The 26401-nt window shown below is 34.9% G+C and overlaps 1 protein-coding gene across 2 annotated transcripts in view; it reads left to right on the top strand.

Moving 5' to 3' along the window:
- The first annotated feature begins 22741 nt into the window (after positions 1 to 22741).
- Positions 22742 to 26401, top strand: part of prom (prominin) — a 455259-nt gene continuing 451599 nt past the window's right edge. For both annotated transcript variants that reach the window (XM_074171615.1, XM_074171614.1), the window contains exon 1: positions 22742 to 23143. In XM_074171615.1, the coding sequence (XP_074027716.1) occupies positions 22800 to 23143 (344 nt within the window). In that variant the 5' untranslated portion in view covers positions 22742 to 22799. The remainder of the gene's footprint in view (positions 23144 to 26401) is intronic.

Below are 26401 nucleotides of genomic sequence, written 5' to 3'. Positions count from 1 at the left end.
TTTATATATGATATTTTGCATCGTAATTGTATCAATGAGGGGGTATGAATCGAGTTTGCAAATTCATCTTCTGAGATATTTGCATCAATAAAATTTACCTCTTTACTCGAAATTGAAGATTAGGTAAATAAATTTTATTACGGTACGTAATACAGAAAGAACAACATATTTCATGATCTCACGTAAAACTTGAAAAAACTTATTTTTATAAATCATAAAATATACTTGGCGTATCGTTCAAAATGAAATAGTTGTTATAAAATTTTCTAAACCGAAAGTGAAGTAGTGCTTGAATATTCAAATCTCAGATCGCTCTACTTTTCGAAAAACGTCAACTAACCCCCGTCAAAAATACTCTGTATGAAATTTTAATTCAATTTTGACGATAATTACATAACGTCTTCAAAAATTATCGCTGATTTCAATATGTAAATGAATTTTATATGTTTATGCTTTATCATAAAATATACTGGTATTCTGCAGTCAAATAACATATCAAAATAATTTTTTTTAATTTTCTTCAAATTATTGCTGTTTTGAATCCATGATTACAGATATTGTTTTTCACCAGTATTCAGAATGTACAGTTGAGATACATTTCAGAAAAAATAAAATTCATATTAGATCATATTATATTGTTGATTTTTATAATAAGTTTTAGATTCAAATGCTTAAATGATAAAATTTTACACCGTCAAATTAAACATCAACCCCTGATAAAACTTTGCTTCGCAACCTCGTCGATCTCTTGAATCTATGAACTTTTATATATTCAGGATAAAAAAACATTTATGGAAAAATAAATAAATACACTACTCACCAAAGTTCATATAAACCTGTACTGAACACGACATAAAAAGTTCGAAAAACTTTCGACAACGCGACTCTCAACTCCCGAGAAGAGCAACAGAACCGTGACAACTCCCAACTCCCTTCGAACTGTGAGCGCCAGATAGAAACTGCGACTTCCCAACTCTGATACAGACATTATCCCAAGTCGTGGCAGAAATATTCCGATCTGTTCGGGCCGGCGCACAATTTTGGTGAAACGCAGTATTAATTAGATAAATACGCTAAACGAATTCGAAATTATTGTGGGGCGTTTCAGGCAGAAGAAGATAAATAGACTGTTGAAAAGAAGCTTTTAGAGGAAACATTCCAGAATTTTTTTGGGACAGAATAGAAAAGGATTCCTCATCACCAATATGAAGCAAAATATAGATGAATTTTATTTCTGAGAATGCTGAAATGGAGAATAATTATTCATAAATGGATGAATATAATAATACATTCCATATTTTTCATTATATAATAAAATATCTTATATTATCTGATATCATCATCATTTCATTCTCATATAAATATCTCACATTATTTCAGAAATTATTCATTGAATAACCTGTGGTAGAAGTCCATTATATTTCGAAGTGGAGTGCAATAGATTTGCGAAGCATAAAAACTCAAAGTCTCCACAATTTATTATCAACCTCAGATGTTAGAACGGTAAAACCATCAATCAGTACATGCATTACGTTAGTTAGGACTTCCATTGGCTAATATGATATAAATTGCTCCGAAATCACTGAAAAAAATCTATAAAAATTTTAAAAAAAATTGCTAAAAAATAACAAATATTTAGCAAGAAAACTGAAATTACAATTAGATAAAAAGACAAGCAACAATTAAAAATCGAACTATTAAGAAGAAATGAAAATTGAAGATTATTGAAAAAAACTGATAATTACAAATGGATGGGTGATAATTGTCATCACCCGATGATGATTGTGCATACTAACAATCGAAACGTCGTGAAGTAACTTGGCTTGGAATCATTCCATTTGCATTCGTTTTTAATAATTTTCAACTTTCATTTCTTGTTAACAGTTCAATTTTTCATTGTTGCATGTATTTTTATTTAATTGCAATTTCAGTTTTTTTGCTTAATATAATTGATATATTTTTTTGGTAATCTTTTTAATTTTCATAGATTTTCTCAGTGATTTCAAAGCAATTTATATCATACTAGTACTATGTTGCTGTACCGCTGCTGTTCCAATGTTTTGACAGAATCAGAATCAACGAACTTAGGCGTGCGCAGCGTTATAGAACATTGCTTTCAAAAAATTGTTCTACAGCGTCATCTAGTGGCGAGTTACAGAAAAATGTATAGCCTTAAAACCTTCTCTATGAAAAATTACTTATATAAATGTCAAGTTTCATCACGATCGGTTGAGCGATGTAGAAGTTTATCACTTACTAACCAACCAACAAACATTCATTTTTATATAATAGATTATACAATGGAAGTCCGAACAAATGAAATGCACCACGAAACACTGTCAACCATCTTCAAACAATCAGTACATGTTTCGAACCTATGTAGGTTTATCATCAACTAATTATTTAAAATTCTACAATTAAAGAAGAACAACACAACAATAGGTAATACAATGAAATATAGAATATTCACATGGAGAAGAAAATTTCATAATGGAGAAAAGAAAATTATCACATGTTACCAATGAATAAATGGTCACAAACATCTTAGCTATAAATGATTGAAGTATGGGAGGCTTAGAGCATTTATACCCAATAATTAACATCAGATGAATTTAATTCTAATGAAAGAGATCCGAACTGAATTGGATGAAGAAGGAGGATCAACAGTCAAAAATATATAAAGAAATAAAATCAAGATGGCATGGAACAGTGACAAGAGACCTGCAAACACAGAACACAACAAAAGAAAGACCACCACATACATATCAACTCGTGTTCTGAGCAAACAGATCCCATACCATCTATACATGCCAGCTTGTTAATCCTATTAGTTGAACTGTGAGATCAATAGGGTTAAAAAACAATGTCTCCATCAGCACCATCATGCGAGACATTTATTGCCCATACATGGAATGAAAAAAAGGTGTCAAACAACTGGAGCTGACCACCAAACAACTGTACAATAACTGTATAAAATAAGGATTCATTGTATTGAATATTAATGTTGTTCTTCTTTTATTGTAGAATTTTAAATAATGATGAGCTGATGATGAACCTATATAAGCTCGAAATATGTACTGATTGATGGTTTAACCACAGAGTAAGCTGTGGTTTAACCGTTCCAACATCTGAGTGTGATAATAAATCGTGAAGAGGACTTTGAGGTTTTATGCATAACAAATGATTCGTTTAAGTTGACTTTCCCTGAAAGAACAATTAAGTACAAATAAGTTGAGCTAAGTGGAGCGACTTTGAATATTATTGGTCACCATACTTCATGTCATAAAAAACTGACTGCCTTGGGAAATACATACAGTGCCACAGGTAAAGTTCGCGACATATGGAAACTTTTTATTGATAGATATAATGAAAATTTGACTCCGCAGTTAGTTTCTGCTTGAAAAATGACTGGAAAACAGCTTCTTTTCTTTTGTCATGTGCTACTCTCAACCTGTCAAATTTGACATTTTTTGTATAAAATCCTCAAAAATGTTGCTCAAATTCCAATTTCATATCCTTGCTCAAAATTTGGACTCTCTGCTGTCACTTCAATTTTGTTCTAATATTTTTAATTTTTCGAATCTTTAGCTCTATCGATTCGAAGGAAAGATGATTCATATTTCATAATTTATCCGGTGTGATTATTTTTCTTACCAATGAACCCGACCAGTTACAAATTAACCCGAAATATCATACCTTTTTACACGCTTTATATTAGCTTCACCTGTATGTATGTTTGCTCGGGATCTGTATTGACAGAATTATCGGCATTAGTGCTTGATCTATTCGCGAGCAGATGGCGCTGTATGTAACCTACTTGATATTTCTTGATCTATTCGCGGGCAGATGGCGCGTACGTAACCTACTTGATATTTCTTGATCTATTCGCGGGCAGATGGCGCTGTAGGAAACCTACTTGATATTTCTTGATCCATTCGCGGCAGATGGCGCTTTACGTAACCTCCTTGATGGGTTGTTAAAAAATAAAATTAAAATAATTAATAAAGTTTAAAAAACTGAAAAACAAGCTTTTAAAAAACATCGAACTAAAAAGTTAAAAATAAATATAGTTCAAAAAACTAAAAAACACGCTTTTGAAAAACATCGAAACAAAAAGTAAAAAATATTTTTTTTAAATAAGCTTAAAACAATAACGATCGAAAAATGCTAGTATTATTGTGACAAAAACGTGGGCGCTTTGTGCCATATTTTCTTTATATCTAGTGCCCAGGCTTTTTTACAGCAATACTAGTATTTTCCGATCGTTATTGTTTCAAGCTCATTTAAAAAAAATATTTTCAACTTTTTAGTTCGATGTTCTTCAAAAGCATGTTTTTTAATTTTTTGAACTATATTTACTGTAAACTAGAGTTTTAACCTGCAGTTTCATAACTATTCAAAAGACTTTCGTTCCAGCGATTTGTACTAAGTCCGATATAAAATTTCGTGAATTTAAACATTACATGACTAATGCAACATGTCGAGAAGAGAATAGTAGGTACTGATCACATCAAAATATAATTTTCCCTCAGTAGGCTTTTGAAACAGATTTTCAATTTGGTTAATGTCAAATTATTGCTTTTAATGAATTGAGTTGTTTTGTGTACAGATTTTCGTACATTTATAATTCACAAATAAGTATACACAATATTATCCACTCAAGACGAAGTGGAAATCGTTTTTTTATGTGGTGAGAATGTGCCATGTCCAAATGTTGCTTGTATTTTCAATCACCGGCATTCTGGAAGAAGTATCGTGGAAAGGATATTGAAAACATTCAAAGAAACTGGCTCTGTGGACAATCGTTTTGAGAAATCACATAATCCAATAAGCTATAATAAAGAAGAAGTGCTCAATGTTCATTTGAGCGTTGTTAAAAACGGAAAAACTAATATTAGGAGTATTAGTGAAGATACAGAGGTTGACAGAGAAACTGTGAGAGAAATTTTGCACAAAAATAAATTCTATCCATATAATAAAATTGTAGTAAATGAATATTTCATACGCCTCTGAATGAAATAACTGAAATACTTGCAGAAGTAGGACCTTATTATGATGTTACATTAGCAGGAATCGATTCATTGAAATGTGAAACGAAAAACGAAATAAAAGTATGGAAAACATTGTTCAGAACAAGCTTTTGAAGCATACTTAGGTAATATACTGAAAGGAATGAAGTATTTTGTTCAAGATACAGAAATTATTCTAGCAAAAATCATATTTATCTTACTGAATCTCATCGAGTATGATTTTTAGTATTTTATTTATATTCAATTCATGAATTTCTGAAAGGTTGTCATGCAAATTGCTAACAAAATGGAAACTCACATACATACGTACTGAAATCAACCAGTACCTATTTCTAGAAACAAATACAACATAAGAGAAGTTATTTATCTTTATTATGAATACGAGAGATCCGATTGCGTACTGTCGTACGTATCACTGCTCAATATAAAAATAATTATCTCCTTCAACAATACCAACTTTTTTGTCACTGCGGAACGAAAAGTTCGCTTTTCGTCTCCTGTATGCGTGACAAAAGTGCATCGTTCTCTCCCCGTTAAATAATACTAACGCGCATGCTCATAACTTTCTTTTCCTCTCGGTAATCTAGCGATGAACTTTTTTCAAAATGTCTATGCCAACTTGAAATACGTGACGATAGTCGCATTCGGCTTGGGAGACAAATTTTCACGGGCGAGAATGCCGTACTTTTCTCCCAAGGTGCGTAATATACTATTTTCTTACACTGGGATGAATAGTTCGCTTTTCGTCTCCTGTATGCGGGACGGAAGTGCCTGGTTCTCTCCCGGTTAGATACACTAACGCGCATGCTCATACCTTAGAGTACCTCTCATTAACCTAGCGAAGAATTGTTTCTGTTTCTGTTTAAAATCTATTTTTCCGTCAATCAACTCTCGCCCCAATACGAACGACAACTCTCCGAAGTTGAGAAACTTGTGCGAGCTCAGGACTAACGAGGTCTTATCTTTCAACGTGTGATTCCTAACACGGTTAATCAAACTATTTATGACAAGTTATGACAATTGAATTTTTAACCTGGGCCCCACTGGGGCTTTGCGCTGGACTTCATCTTCTGTTGAAAGGATCGAACTTTTCAATCGTATACGCACCACGGGTAAAAAGTACGGCATTCTCGCCCGCGATTTTGTCCCTAGATGCGTAATATACTATTATCTGAATTACTACTGACTGATATGGGAAAACTGAAACAATGTCGATGAAATTAATAGAAATGTATGCACATGTTAATGATACAATATTATTTCTCACCTGTTTCGATCAAAAACGTTTGGGGACTCCTAATAACTCCAAATTATGCCTTCTGAACAACGGAAAAGGAAATAAAAAACGAATGAAATTGCTGAATTCTCCGAGACTAATCAAGTTGGTGCGATATTAAATTATAATTTAATATTTTTCAATGCGTGTTAGCGTGATGCAAATTCACGCTAACTAAACTTCGTTCGATGAAACTTAAGCATAGCGCATTTTAAACTTCTCTGTAGCGTAGTGAGCCAAGAATGACAGCATTCTGCATCTGTACGGCTAAGATTTCTGCCTCAGTGCGGCAAGCCGGTATAATTTTGAAATTCAAGACAAGAGATAAAGGAGTTATTGATCGGACATAGCACTCAAAAAATTGGCAAATCATAGACATGTGTTTCGGGCTTTTGGCCCATCATCGGTATAGTGCACCCAAGTTTGAGGATGGGCAACACTTGGTTACCAGAAGAAAGAAATACAAATGCACTTCTAGTGCCTAGAAGATGACAGTACTACCAACTGTCAAAAGCGCTCGCAGATAATTGATAGAAGATATAAAGCTTCAAATCCTTTTTGAAAATTAGTTGCTTCATTCAAAAGAAAATATATATATATATATATATATATATATATATATATATATATACACATATATATATATATATATATATATATATATATATATATATATATATATATATATATATGAATATATAAATACGAAGATTATCGAGTGTCTTGATATAGATAAAGAAGTTATTGATCAGACATAGCATTAAAAAATTTGGCAACTGAAACCACAAATATGCGGCTGACTCCTACTGCACACACTTGGCTGCACTATACTGATGATGGGTCAAAAGCCCGAAACACATGTCTATGGTTTGCCAATTTTTTGAGTGCTATGTCCGATCAATAACTCCTTTATCTCTCTCTCTCTCTCTCTCTCTATATATATATATATATATATATATATATATATATATATATATATATATATATATATATATATATATATATTTATTATGTCCTTTTTATATTACAGCCCTCGATAAAGCTAATAAACATTAGCGAAAGCTCGGGCAGCTAAAAATAGTAAATATTTATTCTAATCAGACCGAATCCCCGAAAAACTACTATTCTATACATACATACGGTCGTTACACTATCAATTATATATATATATATATATATATATATATATATATATATATATATATGTATATTTATATATGTATATATATATATATATATATATATATATATATATATATATATATATATATATGTATATATATATATATATGTGTATATATATATATATATATATATATATATATATATATATATATATATATATACATATATATACATATATATATATATATATATATATATGTGTATATATATATATATATATATATATATATATATATATATATATATATATATATATATACAGAGAGAGATTTCATGGAGTGTGTATGATACAAATCAAGAATGTAACAAATAGTGGACATAACACTCCAAAAAAGGGGGCAAACCGCGGACACGTGTTTCTCGCTACTGGCCTCATAAGCGCGGTGCAGCCAAGTGTGAAGATGGGCAACACTTGTTTGCCGAAAGCAGGATACAGCACATACGCATTTCAGTGGTTATGGTAATGAAAGTTGTTGCCAACTTCGAATTGTGAAGAATTCTTTGAAAATTTCTACCTGTGGGTAGATTTTAAAATTCCACATATTGACACTACGTGTTGTTTTCAATACATTTCGGTCATCAATTCTGTCAATTTTAGTTTCAATATAATTTTTCAGTTCATGTACATCATTATGTTTTATTTTTAGATCTCATTTTTCGGAAATTCCCAAAAACGAAAATCTAGAGGTATCATGTGTGGTGAACGAGAAGGCAACTAACAGGACAATTTGTAACAATCTATCTTTTTACAAAACATCCTCGCAGAATTCTTTGAATAACAGATGGTGGAACAGCTAATTCTCTAGGTAAAATTTGGATTCACCTCAAAGTAAACTAAAACGTCAATTTATGTATTTTTAGATATGGATAGTTCTCCTCTTCTCAAGAACTTTTTCGTTGTTCCTGAATCGACGATGAATCACAGTGTTGTTTCAAGTTTGCAGTTGTTGACAAAGTGAAACTGTACTTTATGCAGTTATTTTTAGTTATTATATCAAAGTGAAATATGACCGTCCAAGTTAATATCCCTGTTCATAAGTCAACGACATACGAGATGGCAGAAGTAACACAGACATACTCTGCAGGGGACTCTGTTTTGTGATAGATATTACGCATGACTGGAGCACTTTAAATTTTGATTCATGCAGTAAATCCTTTTGAAAAACCAGAAGCTTTAAGAATAATGCCTTTTTTGTATTAAACTCTTACAACTGCTGGTATTTGTATATACACTTTACACTTTCAATCAATTTTTGCTAATTTCGACTCTTGACGCTAGTATCCTACAAATACCATACCCAAATAAAAAATAGATGTTATGAGATATAAAAATGTATTTTTTTTTAACATTTTTATCTAACTATCTGTACTAATATAAATGTGGAATTTTGTGAAAATGGATGTATGCATGTATGTTTGTGGCTCTTTCACGTCTAAATTACTGAACGAGTTTGGATGAAACTTTACATAAATACAGCTCATATATCAGAATAACAAATGAGTTACAATTAACAGAGGTTTTGTGTAATTTTTTTCATAATATAATAACAATAATTATTGAGTAAGTCGAAAAAATTCTCTATCCCCGGAAGCGATCTTGGCGTGCGCTTGTCCTTTTATGTGATAGCCATTATATGCAAAATACAGTTAAATTAGATACTTTTTCACAATGCACATTTTAGAATATCTGTCAAATACTTGAAAGTTGATATAATTGTCGTTTTTGTTATTTAATATAGATAAAATGTGTTTTTTACACTAAGTAGTTTGGACGATTAAGATTAACTTGACGCAAATCAGTAAGCCATTATGCGTCGCGTCTAATATAAGACGACTGGAGACGATGCGCGGGGGTAGAGGGACGGTCTGAGCAATGAAGCGCCGTCGCCAAAAACGCGACCCGAATCCGGGCAGACCCGTGAGGGTAGACGTCGTTAACGGTTGTGTCAGTTTTGCGAATTTATTTATAGGTATCATTATTCGATTCTTTAAGCTATTCACTACTCAGGGCAGTTGGCATATTTTTTCAGTTATTGTTTTTTTTTCAGTTGAGTTATTCAGCCCACTGAACCTAGAATCTCTAAGTATGCAGGTAAGGTCATTGTATAGCGTATATACGCATCAAAGAGGAAAAAAGGGTTTGAAGATTGTATTGAATTTGAAGTTGACCACTTGAAGATTTAGATTGATGAAAAATATTGATACTATTTGTTTGAAATAGTATGTCACGAAACTTAATGTGACAAACCAAATTCTTCGCGGGCGAAGCCGCGGGCAAATACTAGTATTTAATATTTGGAAGAAGCGAAAGCAGATCACTCTCGTATAGTGGCGTATTGTCCCTGAAAATTGTGGACTTCGGGGAGTGCAGTAAAGAAAATAAAAATAACGTCTCTTGACCCACATGAAAAGCCTCATTTCAGGCAACTGTTATGTCGACCGAACTGACTGAAGCCTCATAAAAGTTTCAGGGTCCCTGCAATTCCGAACAAAAGTGATTCCTTCTGTCCTGAATAACAAACGGCTTTTCTAATCCAGTATTACTTGTGCGTTTTCTCTAATAACATCACATCGTCGACCACACCACTTGCGAAGTATTTTCTTTTCAGTGTTATTGCTATGAAGAAACAAGGGTTGATTTTTATGTTTTTCATTCTAAGAATGAATGCAGCTAACAATGGTGTGATCTCGCAAACTTCTTCATTGAGTCATAGTAGTGATTCATTCCATGGAAAAGTTGGAGGTGAGTCTAGAAAAATATATGATACATCATTCATTGTATTCATTAAAGAAAATGAGTATGAAGTACTATTGCATTACTTGTAATTTTGTGAAACCCTTAATTTTCTGTTACAGAATTCCAAACGACCCCTTGTGAAACAATATTTTCAAATTTTTATCATATAACATAAGGCATTTATGACAAATGTAAATCGCCCTGATGGAAGTATTGAATCATATTTAGGCATGTTTAACCAAATAATAAAAATTATATTATCAAAACCGGATGTGGAAACAATTACACGTTCGGATTTGTAAAAAATTTTCAATGATGAGATTTTAACAAGAAGGGACAGGTGAATCTATACATATGTTTTGCTTTACTACTTCTTCAAGCCTGACTAAACTAATATATGAAAATGAATTGCTATTCGTTTGTATCGCTAAAACTCGAGAAAAGCTGGACTGATTTGGCTAATTTTGGTTTTAAATTATTTATGGAAGACCAGGAAAGGTTTAAGAGGTTGGTAAATATGAAAAAATGAACAATGGTAATAATTATAATAATAATAGAACTCAAGAACGGCTGGACCAATTTTTATGATTTTTATGCTTTTGAATTTGTCTTCTTCGGGAATAAGTTAATGAAAGAACTCAAAAACGGTTGGATCAATTTTTATGATTTTTGTGTTTTTGTATTTGACTTCTTCAAGAATAGAATAATGAGTATTGAAATATGATATTTCATCAATGAAAATAATGATAATAATAATGAAAGAACACAAAAACAGCTGGACCAGTTTTTATTTATTGTTTTTCTTTCTGGATTTGTTTACGTCGGGAATAAAATGATCAGTTTTGAAGAATGATATTTTATCAATAATAATAAAAGGACCTAAAAACGGTTGGACCAGTTTTTATGACTTTTCTGTTTTTGGATTAGTCTTCTTTGGGAATAGGTAATGAGTATTGAAAAATCATATTCCATTAATGAAAATAATGAAAATAATAATAATGAAAGAACTCAAGAACAGCTGGAACAATTTTTTTCTTTTTGGGTTTTATTCGTCAGGATTAGAATAATAAGTTATGAAAAATGATATTTCAATAATGATAATGATGATAATAACAATAGTGATAATGATAATGATAATAATGAGTCTGATGTAGTCCTTCTCGACCACTTTCTTAGTATTCTAACAGAAGAGACTGACATCTGGCAAATCAACACCGTCGTGTATAGCGTCGTCCAATCGTTTCCCGAATCGAAAGGACGAACTCCCGAAAGATTGAACGGCGTGTACACAAGATGGAGGCTAAGATCACGTCGACGAGGCAACACGCATCTTGTATCTAATGTGTGATGGAATAGAGGGCGGCCAACAAACCTTTCACGCCCACAGAGCGGCGAATAATCGCCATACGAGGACGTATCTATCACACTTTGGGTCGAAGCGTGCAGTTGACCACCAAACAGCACTGCCTTTATAGGATACGAATGATAGTGGCTGCTGAGAAGTCACTAGTGAGACGAACGAGAAGTATCGCGGAAAGCCTTAGGTTACGCGAGAAAACTTCTCGCTTATTCCAAGAGCCTCCACGTGTTGTGGATAATTCGTCGACCGATGATCAGGTGGAATCCTTCTGGAAGGATATCTATGCACACCCGCAGCCACTCAACTCAGACACTCCAGCCCTAGCGCAGTTCGAAGCTTTCAACAGAGAGCTTCGACAGCCTAATCTCAATGAACTGCGCAACCCGATAACCCCAAATGACGTCGAAGATCCCTTGTGGGTTTCAAGAACTTTGCTGCTCCAGGCCCAGATGGGCTGAACACTTATTGATGGATAAAAATAACAAGCACTCACCGCCATCTGGCCAGAGTTTTCAAATCATGCCTAGGCGGACAGCAGCCAATTCCTGATTGGTTTGTCGAGGGGCGGACCGTTCTCATTCCCAAAAGCGGAGAAATTTGTCGATTCCGAATTATAGACCGACATTATGCTCGAATTTGTGTTATAAGTTGTTTACAAGCATCTTATACACACGAATACTCACCGCAGTTGACCGAGTGTTCGAACGGATATATGAGCAGAGAGGGTCGAAAAGAAGAGTTGCTGGATGTAAAGAAAACCTGCTCATCGATAGATGTGTAACGTTAGGACCCGATACAATATAAGCGTAACCTCTCTATGGCCTGGATAGATTACCGTAAGGCATTTGATACGATATCGCATGAGCTCTTCTTGAATTTGCTCAGTTGCCTTGCGGAACCCGACAAAATAGTGAGATGCATTGAACAACTGATACCACTCTGGCGAACTTGTTTCACCATAACATATAGTCAAGCCAGAGTCCAAACAGGGTGGTCCACTTTCATTAGAGGATCTCCATCAGTCCTTAAGGGTTGTGGAAGAGTACACACATGCTATCGGTATGGAATTCGGGATAAATGAATGTGAAATGGTCCATCTCAAAAGAGGACGATGCGGGGACTACGAAGAGGATGTACAGCTCGTAGATGTAAGCATCCTACATCATTTGAATGCCGGAAAGACGTATATTCATCTAGGGGTAGAACAATGCCACTCACAAGAGGTTGCAACAGTGAAGAACTCTCTCCGCGTCAAGTGTTAGCAAAAACTTTGGCAGATCGAGTCATCGGAACTGCCGGGAAAGAACTCCATCCAGACAACTCTACCAAGATGGTTGTTCTGATCATTGGAGTCCTTGGTGGAATAATGCCCTCTCTACTCTCAAATCTTAGCGCTTGTTCAAGGCACATGATTCTCGGGCCCAATGATCAGTTACTCCGTTGTGGGGAGTGGTCGTTGGTTGATAATGCTGGTGCGCCCTCCTGAATGTATCGGGGCTTCGGAGCATATCACCTGACCAGCGCATACTATGATAATAAGTCTGATGAAGTCCTTCTCAACCACCAGAGCAAGACGATATTTGTCATGGAGTTTTCAGCTCCTTCTCCAGACCACTCTGTCAAGATGTTTGTTCTGAGTATTTTAGCCTTGGTGGAATGATGCCCTGTCTACTCTCTAATCTTAAAATCATACCGGCTTGCCACACTAAGGCAGAAATCTCAGCAGGACAGATGCAGAAGGCTGTCATTCTTGGCTCACTGTGCTTGCTCAGGGCACATGATTTTCAGACCCAATGATCACTCACCCCACGGTGTGTAGAGTGGTCGTTGGTTGATAATGCTGGCGCGCCCCCTCCCGAATGTATCGGGGATCTGGAGGATGCGCCTCACTATCGCTCACTACAGTAAAAAATAATAATAATAATAATAATAATAATAATAATAATAATAAAAGGACTCAAGAACAGCTGAACCAATTTTTATGATTTTTGTGTTTTTAGATTTGTTTTCTTTGGAAATAGGATAATAAGTATTGAAATATGATATTTCATCAATTAAAATAATAATAATAAAAGAGGCAAAACATTCGTCATAATAGTGACGTGTTGTAATGGAACAAAACTGATAGCTCATATCTATATCATAGAGTACTTCACTGAAGAGAGCACTCTTACTACCAATTTCCATATTATATTTGAAAATTTTGTATCAAGTTTGATATCCTAAATTTGCTCATTCATTGACTGTTAGGCGAAACGACCTTCTCCGGGTCCATTAGTACTTAACTGAGAATGATTTATTCTAGCTTTCTCGAAGTGTGTCTAGTGTATTATTTGGACAATTCATGATTGATTTTAAGCACAACGTTCAAAATTTTTAAGGCAGATATATATTAGTGAGATTGTGATTCTTGAATAAATGAGTTTTGTATTTTTTCATAACATTGGTATCAATTTTCTGTTTGATATTCATGAACTATATTATTTCTAATGAAAAATACTTTGAATTCTATTATTGAGATCATTTGATGTTTAAGACAGAATTTCTCAATATAATTTATTTGAATATAAGTGGATCGTAGAGTTTTCCAAACAGTTTTGTTTCTCAAAGATGAATGGCAAATGTTACATATCCTGTTAGAATTGTTAGAGATTTATTTTAAGGGGGTGTTATTTTTGAGGAAGAATCATTTTGACTTTCTACTTCCACATCTTTTTACCAAACAATGTGAGGAACTTTTGGAGAAACAAAGAAATCAGATAACTTCGAAATGAACTCTTCACAAAGTTCTGTGAATCATGTAAAGAAGTAACTTTCAGACACAAACTGGAAGAAATAGTCCTCTCGTAACAGCTACTTGCGTGTAAACTTTGAATTATAATTCCAACAATGAATATCCTCCATTGATATAAATACTTGGTAAGGAGCTGTTTGCCAGATTGAAACCATGATGAAAATATAATTTAAAGTATCACATGCTTTTTCACAACAAAATTGTTTTTCTTGTAAATATTTCAGATTTATCAAAAGTCATTAGTTACATCAAGCCATAGATCGATAATAAGTCGATGTTGAACACAGAATTGGATCAGTTTTGAATTAGTTTTTATTTTTCAGTTTGTGCTGCTAATGAAGCATGTTTTGTTAATATTTCAAACTGTTATTTATTTACGCACAAAAAAATATAAGTTTTTTCATAGTTGATACATATGGATCGACATAGCCAAGAATCTGAGACAAATTCAATCGAAACTTACACACCAGATCACAATGTTGAATTTAGATGAATCCTACGAGTGGATAAAACGAATTATAGTTTCAAATTTATACAACAAAATTTAAGGAGTATTCAAAAAACCTTGGGTAATTCAAAATTCTCCTTTATAACATTGACGTAGGCTTCGACTGTGTAATACTAATGAAAATTATAAAACTAATTGATATAAATTTGTATAAAATATCAATATATAACATGGTTTATAATCAGGGTGATTTTAATCAGAATGATGGAGTGGTGATATACATGCACTTTATTTCATCTCATCCATACTAAAATCTACATCTATCTTGAATTATCACTTTTCGATTTTCAGTTTCTATTTGTGAAAGCGGAATAAGTGACATATCACTTATCGCTTCCTCAATTGTTCTTTATTGTGCCTGAATTAAATCTTGTACCTTTATGAATATGAATTATTCAATGAAGCTTATCATTATTACCTCTGGGTTCTCCGAGCACAATATGTGACAATTTTGCATGTTGACATAACCATCGAGTGAGAAATGAGTTCATAGCGGAAAAAAAAAATATGCTCGAAAAATCAGCATTAAAAACTCGTTGGCTCTAGCTCTCAATAATTAGCATATCAACGGCGTTGTGAATGGTTTATCGACTTTGATCGTCGTGTATTAGATTTTATATTGATGAAGGTGCAAATCCAAATGCCAAGTACACCATAATTCGATTATTCACCTCCACTAATAGAAGTGATATTTCCGCCAGTGCACACATTGCGACAATGCACAGGCCTGATCACATCTGTAATGCTTCCAGTCTCTTTGAACTCCTCTATAATGTTGGCAGTTCCTTGAACAGTGGGTCGATTATGATGACCATATTCACCCCGTTAGGCTCAAAAACTAGCCACATTTGAACCATCACAACTGTAGGTTTTTAATATTTTCACGCATTTCTGAATTGTTCACGATCCATACTCGTATCCATATCGACCACCAAGTGATACACAATGTGAGGCACTATTCTCTCCATTCGCAAACACCATTGACTTTCTGCAAATTACTGATTTCAGTGCTGAAATTTCTATATTTGGCCAAATTCGGTGACTTCAATGTCCAGTATATCGAATGGCTTAAATGATAGATAATATGCTTGTTTGTTGAATTTTCACTAATCCAGAAATTTACACAGTCACCGTAAGGTCTCCAATGGAATTTTCTGACCACAATTACATTTCAGTGTTGGGAAATAATCTAAGATGCGCAAGTTTGTCATTAAGTCACTGAAGTTTTGGGAAAGAAAGTTTTTGGCTTTCTACGACTCCATCTTGATAAAAAAAAAGAAATATGGGAATCTTACAAAGGAAGGAAGTAATCAATTGACTGAACTCATTCTATCATCCATGGATGCAAATATTCCGTTTCTAATGAAACGCTGTCGCCTCCAAAATATCTCGCCTACCGGCAGTGGCACAAAAATCCTAGTGACGAAAACCAAACTTGGTTTTTTAATGCTCTCAAAGAAAGAGCGAAGAACTTCACAATCAGAAAATTAGAGATAAACTGCTTACCAATCCCAACGGGTCTATATGTTTCTAGTCGGTAGCTGTTACAAAAGGTACAATTCCACCGCTAACACAAGCGGATGGTTCGATTGTAATAACATTCATACTAGCTGAAAAATTCACCTTCCACTCCACAATCAATTTTTCCATCCTAGAATTCACAATTACTTGTCGACTTGTCGACAACGTCTAGTCAGGTGAATTTTGAAACAGCTCAATATCAATAAGGTGTCTGGTCTTGATGAAGTGCCTGTCATCGCACTTAAAAAGTTCGCAAATGAATTCGCACCAGTATTTTGCAGACTTTTCAACCTATCTCACAAGAAATGGGGTTTTCCTTCTCGTTGAAAGTTTGTTTGCGTTCAGCCTATTTCCAAACAAGGCTGAAAAAGCTTTCAAATCACTATAGACCAGTCGCTCAGTTATCAGTGATTTTAAAAATTATGGAGAAAGCCGTGAACCACTATTTTTTCAAATATTTGGAAAGCTTCAACATCTTGAGTGATCATCAATATGAAAACAAAGATCACCAGGTGACCTTCTATCATATAATAATAATAATAATGTTTATTTTTCAACAATCTACAACGGGTATCAAAATAGTAGATAGAAATAGAACAGTGAATAAACATGATAAATCACTGAAGCTTGAAGCTTGTGTGTGATGATACCTTAATATAATAAACCATAAAATAGTGGTCATGAAGGAAAATAGTGCATGTGCAAACATAATTTTCACTTATGTGCTTAGTTGAGTCTTTTTCAATTATATTGATTCAGTCTAGTCCAGTTAAGTTTGACATATTCGAGTAATGGGGTTTCGTCTTAATTACTTATAATACTTCTTTAGTGTATAGTCTCTTATTTGAGTAATAAGATTTGAATATCATGTAGCGTGGTCACTGTTTTATAACAAAAATTTCAAGTCAATGAGATCATTAATAAGTTTTCTCTTGGTGGTTGTTATCCACTTTTTGATATGATGCTTGAATGTTGTGAAACTTTTCGTGGTCTTTAAACTGTCCGTTAGTGAGTTGTACTCCTTAGGGGCCAGAAATTCAACGGATCGTTGACCGATAGTTTTTTCTCGGTTTGGCACAATTGTGGATTGCTTTTTTGTTCGAGTGTCGTATGGATGTACAACGGGTTATATTTTTATTTTATTTTGGATATTTGTTAATATTCGATAACAGAACAACTGCCTTGTACCAAAAATAGAGTTCTCTGAGTATAGCGAGTCACTGGAAAATCTTTTTTTTTTTTTAAATTATTCAGAATCCATTTTCGTACAATATTTAGATTATACAGATTACTTCCCGCCACACCTCCCCAACCTAAGATTCCATAACTTAGCTGTGATTGCACAAGAGCAAAATATAATGTTTTCATATTTTTCGTATTCAGGAATTCATTAAGGTATCTGAACTTACTTAGTAGACCCCTCAATTTATTTTTCACATTCTGGATGTGATGGTCCCATCTCAAATGTCTATCTATTATTATGCCCAAATACTTTGATTGATCTTTTTCTTGTATGCTCTTGTTATTGTCTATTATGAGAGGTCCTAGATTGGGTAAGTGATTGGAATACGAGGTTAAAGAAAGATGATATTTTTTTTTCTCGTTCATTGTGAGCTCATTGAATTTGAACTAGTCACATATTCTTTTCAAGTTTCGTTCTGCCTTTGCCTTTAAACCTACCCAGGTTTCTGCTTCATATCATCATATCATATCATCATTCATATCATGCCATATCATCTGCAAAGCTGATGAGTTTACCTTCAGATCTAGATGTCATTAGACTGTTCACATAAATTGTGAATAGAAGTGGCCCGAGCACCGTCCCCTGTGGGACTCCAAAAGTGACCGTTCCGAAGTCTTTCAGTAAATTGTAGGCGGGCCCTCCTATGCCGTAGGAATGAATTTTTTGTAGTAGACGTTCATGGCAGACGGTGTCGAAGGCTTTTGACAGATCTACGAAAATGCATAGTCATAGTCATAGTCATAGACATAGATCTTTATTTGCTCCAGTTACTATAATGTACATATATACACTCCGATGAGTGTGGAACATGTCAGTAGTAAATAACAACTAAATAACAAATCAAAGTTTTACATTCATAATCAATATTATCTCACGAGTAGTTTCAAGACACAAAAAAATACAATATATACATATACAGGCATATGTAAATAACATTCATATAGTTAGCATACTATCATTTAATAATTTCTGCACGCTATAATAAGGTTTTTCTACGAGATAGCTCTTCAAACGACATTTCATTGTTGAAATTGGAAGATTTCTTAGAGTGAGTGGAAATTTATTGTAAATGTTTATAACGCTATATTTGACATTTCTCTGTATGTATGTATAGTTGCATTTCTCATTTCTAAGATCATTCTTTGTTCTGGTGTTGTATAAGTGATCCTTTTCACAGTTAATGAAAAGTTCTGATTTGTTTTCTGTTACAAATACTACTGCTTCATATATATAGAGATTTATCAAAGTTAAAATTTTGCTCCTAATAAAAGCTTCTCTGCAGCTATCGTTTTTTTTCATCTTATAGATATATCTAATAATTTTTTTTTGTAGTATGAGTATCCTAGAGATACCAACAGAGTTTCCCCAGAATATTATTCCATATTTTATTCTAGATTGAATATAAGGATGGTATGCAGAGAGGGCAGCTTCAGTTGATACATGTTCCGACAGTATTCTCATTGCATAACAATATTTTGCAATATTTTTTGATAAGTAGTCTATGTGATTTTTCCAGTCCAGTCTCCTATCTATCAAGAGTCCCAAAAATTTTACCTGATTGCATATGTTTATATTTTAATTATTATATTCAAAGGTATTCAACTCTGGCGAGGATCTATTTGCGAAATGAATTACTTGAGTTTTGTCAATATTGAGTAGTAAGTCATTTGCTGTGAGGAAATTGTTCAATACATCTAGCACATTTGTGACCAACTGAGAGTTCTTATCTTTTACGATGACCGATATATCATCAGCATATAATACAATATCTTCATTAACTACATTTGGTATTTCATTTGTGTGCAATTTATATAATAATGGACCTAGGATGGATCCCTGTGGCACACCTTTTTTTATCACAATTGATTCTGATTTAATTATCCCGAGATGTCATTTTCAATCGAATGTTGGGTTCTGTTTGTCAAATAGGATTTGATTAAGTCCAAAGATGTGCCTTATTTATCAAGTTTGTTGCATAAAATTTCATGGCTGATACTGTCAAATGCTTTTGACAGGTCAATACACAAAGTTACAGTACAATCATCTTTGTTCAAATGGTGTAAAATTTTTTCTATTGCTTGATATTTTGCTTGTACGGTTGATTTACGTTCACGGAATCCATTTTGTTCTTTTGCTAACAACACATTATCATCTAAATACTTGAGTAAACGTTTATTCATGAGCTTTTCAAAAATTTTACTGGGATTTGGCAATAATGATATGAGTCTGTAGTTACTTTCTTCATCACTGTTTCCTTTTTTAAATATAGCTTTAATAGATGCCACTTTCAGTACTTGTGGGAATATTGCTTGTGAGAAACATAAATTTATAATATAAGTCAAAGGATAGGCTATGATCTCTGCTGTTTCTTTCAATAGACACATAGGAATCTGATCTTCACCGACAGATTTTTTATTTTTTAGTTGTCTAATACATTCTATTATTTCAAGCGGAGTGGTAGGTTCAAAGAAAAAAGCATCTTCACATTCTTCTATTTTTGTATAATCTGGGCTATCTGGTTTATTTAGGTCTGGGCAAGCTTCACTAAAATACTTATTGATTTGATTTACTATGGTTTGTGAATCTTTATATTTTTTTGTAAAACTTTCTAGGATATTGTTTTTGTGGTAGTTGGGTGTTGTTATTTTTTTGATTAATGACCATGTAGCTTTGGTTTTATTTTCGGCTTTCATTATATATTCAGTGTTAGACATTTTTTTAGCAGCTGCAATAACTTTACAGAGAACGGCACAATACTTTTTGAAATACTGAGAACTTATCAGCCCTAGTGTCTTCTTTTTGTATAATGAACGTTTTCTTGAGCAAGACTTTTTTATACCCCTTGTTATCCATGAATTGGACCTAGTTTTATTCAACTTTTTTTCCACAAAGATCAAGTTCATTATTCTAGTGAAAATATTCGAAAAACAGTTATATGCTATATTTACATCTGTACTCTGAGTTACACTTTCCCAATTATCCTCAGCGAGATCCTGTTTAAACTGAATAATTTTATTTTTTGAGAATATTCTTTTTTTGATCCATTTTATTTCATTTGCTTTAATTTTTTGTGTGAAAAGGGTTATCATTTGTAGTGATCAGATAATGCAGTATTTAAGACCCTGCTTTTTTCATAGTCATCAAAATTTACAAAAATGTTATCTAATAGAGTAGATGAAATATTTGTTACTCTGGTTGGTTCAAACCAGATTGGGTATTTCTTATCTAGTGCTTTATATATATCCGATGTTGAATTTAATATGTCACCCGTAACGCAATCGAGAAACATGTGAAGCCAACAGCTGTTGCGCATGATATTTCAAAGGCCTTCGATCGGGTGTGGCATGAGGATCTGCTGGCCAAACGTCGATGATATGGCTCGTCAGAACATTTATGTGTTTTGTGTATGGCTCTGCCATCAACGCTGGTGTTCCCCTGGTATCCATATTGTCTTCAACTCTCTTTTTAATATATATCAACAATATATTGGAAAAACCAAGAATGCAATATATCGCTTGGCTGACGACAGCACACTTGCCTCGTCATTCCATTTGGATTCCAGGACATTGGCTTCAGATGCACATATTCACTGGCATATCTCAATGAGGATCTAAAAGGGATTTCGAACTGGGGTAAAAGTATCCAGGTTCAATTATATGCCACGAAAATCCAGGCATCGGTTTTCTCCAAAAATATTTATGTTTCCGAATCAGATATAATAAGATCAGGACAAATGCTTTCTGCTTCGATAAGTTTGTTGGAGTTGAAATAGACAGTAATATGTCTTGGCACAATTATATCGCTGGAATTGTAAAGGCTGCTACTCAAAAGTTCAAAACACTGTTCCGAACCAGAAAACTGTGCACAACTCAGCAATTTATGATGCTTCATTGAGCTCAAATCATATCTTCTTTGGACTATTGTTCTCATGTATTGAGCTCTGCTCCTAAGCATAGCCTGGTGCTGCTGGATTCCCTCTAGAAAAGAGCCATCCACCTGATTGGAGACGTGAACATCAGTTGCATTCTTGATAGTCTGGAACATCGAAGAAAGATTAAAGATTGGATTCTCTTCTTTTCTAAGTGACTTGGCACATTTGATTTTACCAAGAGAGGTACATATCAGAAATAAGCGACGGACTGTGGCTTCTCATCGTTTTAAGATACATCTCAGTACACCTCGAACATCATTTTTCGGTTTCGAAACCACTAAATAGATAGCCCCTGATATGAAAGGGGATAATTTCACTTACATGAAACACTGTTATCCCCAATGGCGGACATCGATGTTTCGGAATAAGATACTTGCCTAATTGCCCCTTGAGCACCTATCTGGATAACATTACAAGATGAAGCACTCTATTCGTTAATGAAATTACGACTCCATGTCACAAAAGAGTTGAATCTTACTCGTGTCGTCAATAAAGATGGCGAAGTAGGAAGCCAAAACCTTTCTTGGATATTCTGTTGTTCAGACCTGATTCCTACGTAATATATTGTATAATTATACATATTATATCATCGTATTTTGTTTTTTTTTGAAAAAGTATTTCAAAAGGTAATTTTGGAATACTGGTTTTAAGGAAATCGTCCATTATCCATTCATATATTATTGGAAACATTCTAGATCCTCTAGTTCTTTCAAAATGTTATTCATAGAATTGGTTATTGATAGTTATGAATATCAAACTGAAAATTATCGATAATTGATTTATTTAATTGTGCTTCAATGTTTGTTTATGCTAGTCAGTACGAAATCTATTGGGATATTAGTCAAAAGTGGCACTACAACTTAAAGAAGATGGAAATTATCATACATTTTAGAAAATATAAATGAGTCAGGAATGTATTTGTGAAAGAGTTTTTGAGCACATAAAAAATCATTGCACTTTCAAAAAAGTATCATTCTGATTGTCATTACCATGTATTGATCCACTCATTTTTTTTTTTCGATAACTAAATAACACATTTTTTGAATAGCAATGGGATATAAAATATGCCCAATTATATATCAGTACCTTTGGGATGATTCGTTGGAAATTAATCCATGAGTACCAAGTATATGTTGTAATTTTTTTTTTCAGAAAAACTAGCAAATAATATTGGAAAATCTTTGGTGAAAAACTCTACAAAGTGTTTTACCTTGATGTCATCACTTCATACGAAAAACGCAACAATAAACTGTTGCTCAGCCTTGGTTTGTCCCATTATCAAACAATTTTCTGCAAACAGGCCCGATATGAGTAAAAATAAATCTTCATTGGAAATATGCAAGGAAATGCCATATACAGGAAAAACCACAAAAGAGTGCTGTCTGAGAGGAAATACGAACAGAGTAAACGACTACACGAATTCCAATAATACTTTCAATAAAGGAAATTGTGATTTTCTAAATAGCAGCGGAAACGTTCCTCAGCTGACAGTAAACGACCAAGGAGCGCTGATAAAGTTTAACGTCACCGGAGAATCTGGAAATGTATTGCAGAAAGCGTACGTACTTGAATCCTTTGAAATGTCTAGTTCATTTATTATTTAGAGTTGTTTTTGATTGGTCGTAATGTTTTATGAATGGAGAGTGGTGGAGTTGAATTGGGGAGGTAATGAAGAGTCGTTTTATGATATTTATATAATTTCAGATCTATCTTCAAACGCTATTGTATTTTGCCATCAATATTCCCTAGAATTCAGAATTAAAATCATGAAAAGGCATGGAAATGAGTGGCGTACATCATTTCAAAGCATTTATTGATTTTTTTAAAATTTTGTCACTTGTTTCTAACAAACACAAGTGCCAAGATTCCATTGAAAAACTTTGTTCCTGTTCATACTATTGACAATAATCAACAACGAACCTACATTAAGCAGAGCTGGATTTGTGAATATTCTACAACATTTTGGTAGATGGACAACTCTATCTATAGTATAGGTAATGGTTCAACCAAAAAAGAACATATTTTTCATCTTGGACAAATTTGAAAAATCTTTCGGTTGATGATAAAATATGGATGATAATAGTTGAGTTTTTCAACAACTATGTTTTTCATCAAAATGCGTTATCACTGAATAACATATTGATAATTTTGACTAACCTCGTTAGCAATGAATTTAGGTAATTACCATTTATGAACCATATCCGTTCCTATGAAACCTTTTCTAATCGATCTGCAACAACCTACTAAGAAGGTACCATTCTTCTCATCACTATATTTTCTATCCATTATTGCTGCCAAAATATTGTTATGAGCTGCTGTTGGTAGCTGCCACCAATATTACGTTTATGCGTATTTGTCTCATAGAGGATCTTCCAAAAGGGACTTCCGAACTTTGACAATTGATAACGGCTATATTGTTGAAGCTACATCTGACAATTCAGTTTTCATTTATTCAGTAGGATTTGCCAAATCGCCATATCATAGTCATCTTCATTTTCATCAGGTTGGAAATTTTTTCCCTTACCCTCTCAACTGAGATTCGTCAGGAAGACGAATGGTTCATAACGTAAGGTGTTTTGGTGGCGACATAAAGGTCAATGACCTTAATGCCGCTCCGGCCTTGTGTACCCCTTCCTGACTGGGTAATTTTAACAGACGTCGTGGGGCCTTCACTCAACCGAGCGACAGGGCCTTCTGAATCGAGTGGGGTCGTCTATAGTGTAATCTACAGCTTCCCTAACTAATGGGTTATCATGAGTTTCCGCTGACTCGAAAACTCTCTGATTCCTCGACTGAATGGACTACCGTATAGTTAACAGCTTCAAATCTCTGCGGGTGGCTTCATTCAGCACGATCCATGGAGCATTCCCCATCATCATTGTTTTGCAACCTTTCCAAAATGGAGAGGTTTGACGGGACGGTTTGTCCTCAAGCCCCTGAAGCATACATGATGACAGGCTTAAACATCGTGTTGTATAGTAAAATCTTATTTTTAAGATTGAGTTTCGAATTTCTATCGACCGGAGGATAGAGTTTAGCTGTCCTCATCTGCACTTTGCTCTTAATATAATCAATGTAATTTGCCCAGGTGAGTCGGCGGTCTACCCAAAGACCTAGGTACTTGACTCGCGTTTGCCATTCGATTTCCCTACCTGAAATCGTGACCCTGAAATCGGAGAAACTTTACGTCTCTCCAAGTCTATTGCCAAGTTTTTTCTGGATTCACTCGAATCTTCCAGTCAAGGTACCAACGTTCAAGGTCGTCCAATGCGCGTTGCATGTAGACGACCGCCAACGCCCGACCCATGGAAGAAGCGAGGAGAGCCGTATCATCGGCGTGAAGGGAAACCTTCACGTGATCCTGGGAAGGTCGCTCACGTAAAATCTGTATAGTAGTGGAGACAACACAGCTCCCTGAGGCACTCCAGCTTCGATTTTCCTGACAGGAGACAGGGTTCCTTCAACTCGGACCTGAAATGTTCTGCCTTTCAGAAAGGACCTAATCCACTGGACCAGACCCCGAGGTAGATAAAAATCGAGCACTTTGTGTAGCAGGCCTTCGTGCCAGACTCGGTCAAAGGCTTTCGAAATGTCCAGGAGTACGGGATGGACTGTCTTCCTGTTGTTCAGCTCTGATATGGAATTTTCGACCAGTCTCAGGGACTGCAGCTCGGTGGAATGTGCCCTCTTGAAGCCGAATTGTTCGTCAGGCAGAATATTTCGGTCTTCAACTTCTTTTGTTAGCCTTTGCAGCACAACAGGTTCAGCCAACTTAGCCGTTGAGCAAAGCAGACTAATCGGACGATGATTTTGGGGAAACAGCAGGTTCTGGCCCTGTTTCGAAATCATGACAACTACGGCATGCTTCCATCTTCGAGGGAAGTATCTGAGAGTGATTGAGCTGTTGATAATGTCCAGCAGGTATCTGATGAAGTTCTCCGGGACCTGCTTCAACAACCTGTTGTTGACTGAATCAATTCCCGGAGCCTTCTTGGGTTTGGATGCCCTAATGTACCACCTCAGTTCTTCTTTCGAAGCTGGACGAATCACGTCGTCATCATTTTCCCTAAGGATGCGCCGAACCCGGTGTTCCAGCCGGATATCACGGTCAATATCATCCGGATCAACGTTGAGTCGAAACTGACTCTCCATTGTGTCTGCAAAGGCCAACGCCTTCTCGGCGGGGAAGTAGCAGATGCCGCGCTGTCCGTGAAGAGGGGAGGGAGCGGTTTTCCTCTTCCCGGGCCTGGGGACGACGAGCTCTGGCGAGTGATTCCAAATACTTGCTCCACCTCTCTTTTCTATAGTCAGTGATGGCCTGTTTAACCTGGTTGGCCATCCTGCTAGCCGCAGCCTTGTCTCCAGGGTAGAGATTCCGCTGATAAACTCGTCTGATTGGATTTCTCTCCTGGATAACGTTCTTTATCCTGGGAAGAAACTAATTGTAGCTCCGCAGAGGACACTCTATCCTGATTGTGGCTGCGCGAAAAGCGTTGTTCACAGACAATTCAAAATCTGCCACTGCCGCGTCGAGAACGTTGCGAGTTTGAAGCTCCTCACGGTCTGTACGTGTCTCCACTAGGTGAGTCTCGAAGGCTTCCCAATCCGTGGATGATCTGTTGCGATAACCCTGGGGGAGGGGTCATCACCCAGCATCAGGATGACTGGATTATGATCTGAGTCAAGTTCCGACAAAGTGTACACTTCGCAGGACATGGAGATGTTTCTGAGCAGTGCGATATCAAGCATGTCAGGCCTTAAATCCCCACGATAGAACGCGGGCTCATCTGGACCCATCACTCGATACTCATGCCTG

The sequence above is a fragment of the Leptinotarsa decemlineata genome, unplaced genomic scaffold (genome assembly GCF_025532065.1).
Source record: "Leptinotarsa decemlineata unplaced genomic scaffold, Ldec_3_MD MMD2_tig00000026_RagTag_RagTag, whole genome shotgun sequence".
NCBI lineage: Eukaryota > Metazoa > Arthropoda > Insecta > Coleoptera > Chrysomelidae > Leptinotarsa > Leptinotarsa decemlineata.
The sequence above is the reverse complement of the archived record's forward strand: the minus strand, read 5'-3'. Positions and strand labels throughout refer to the sequence as shown.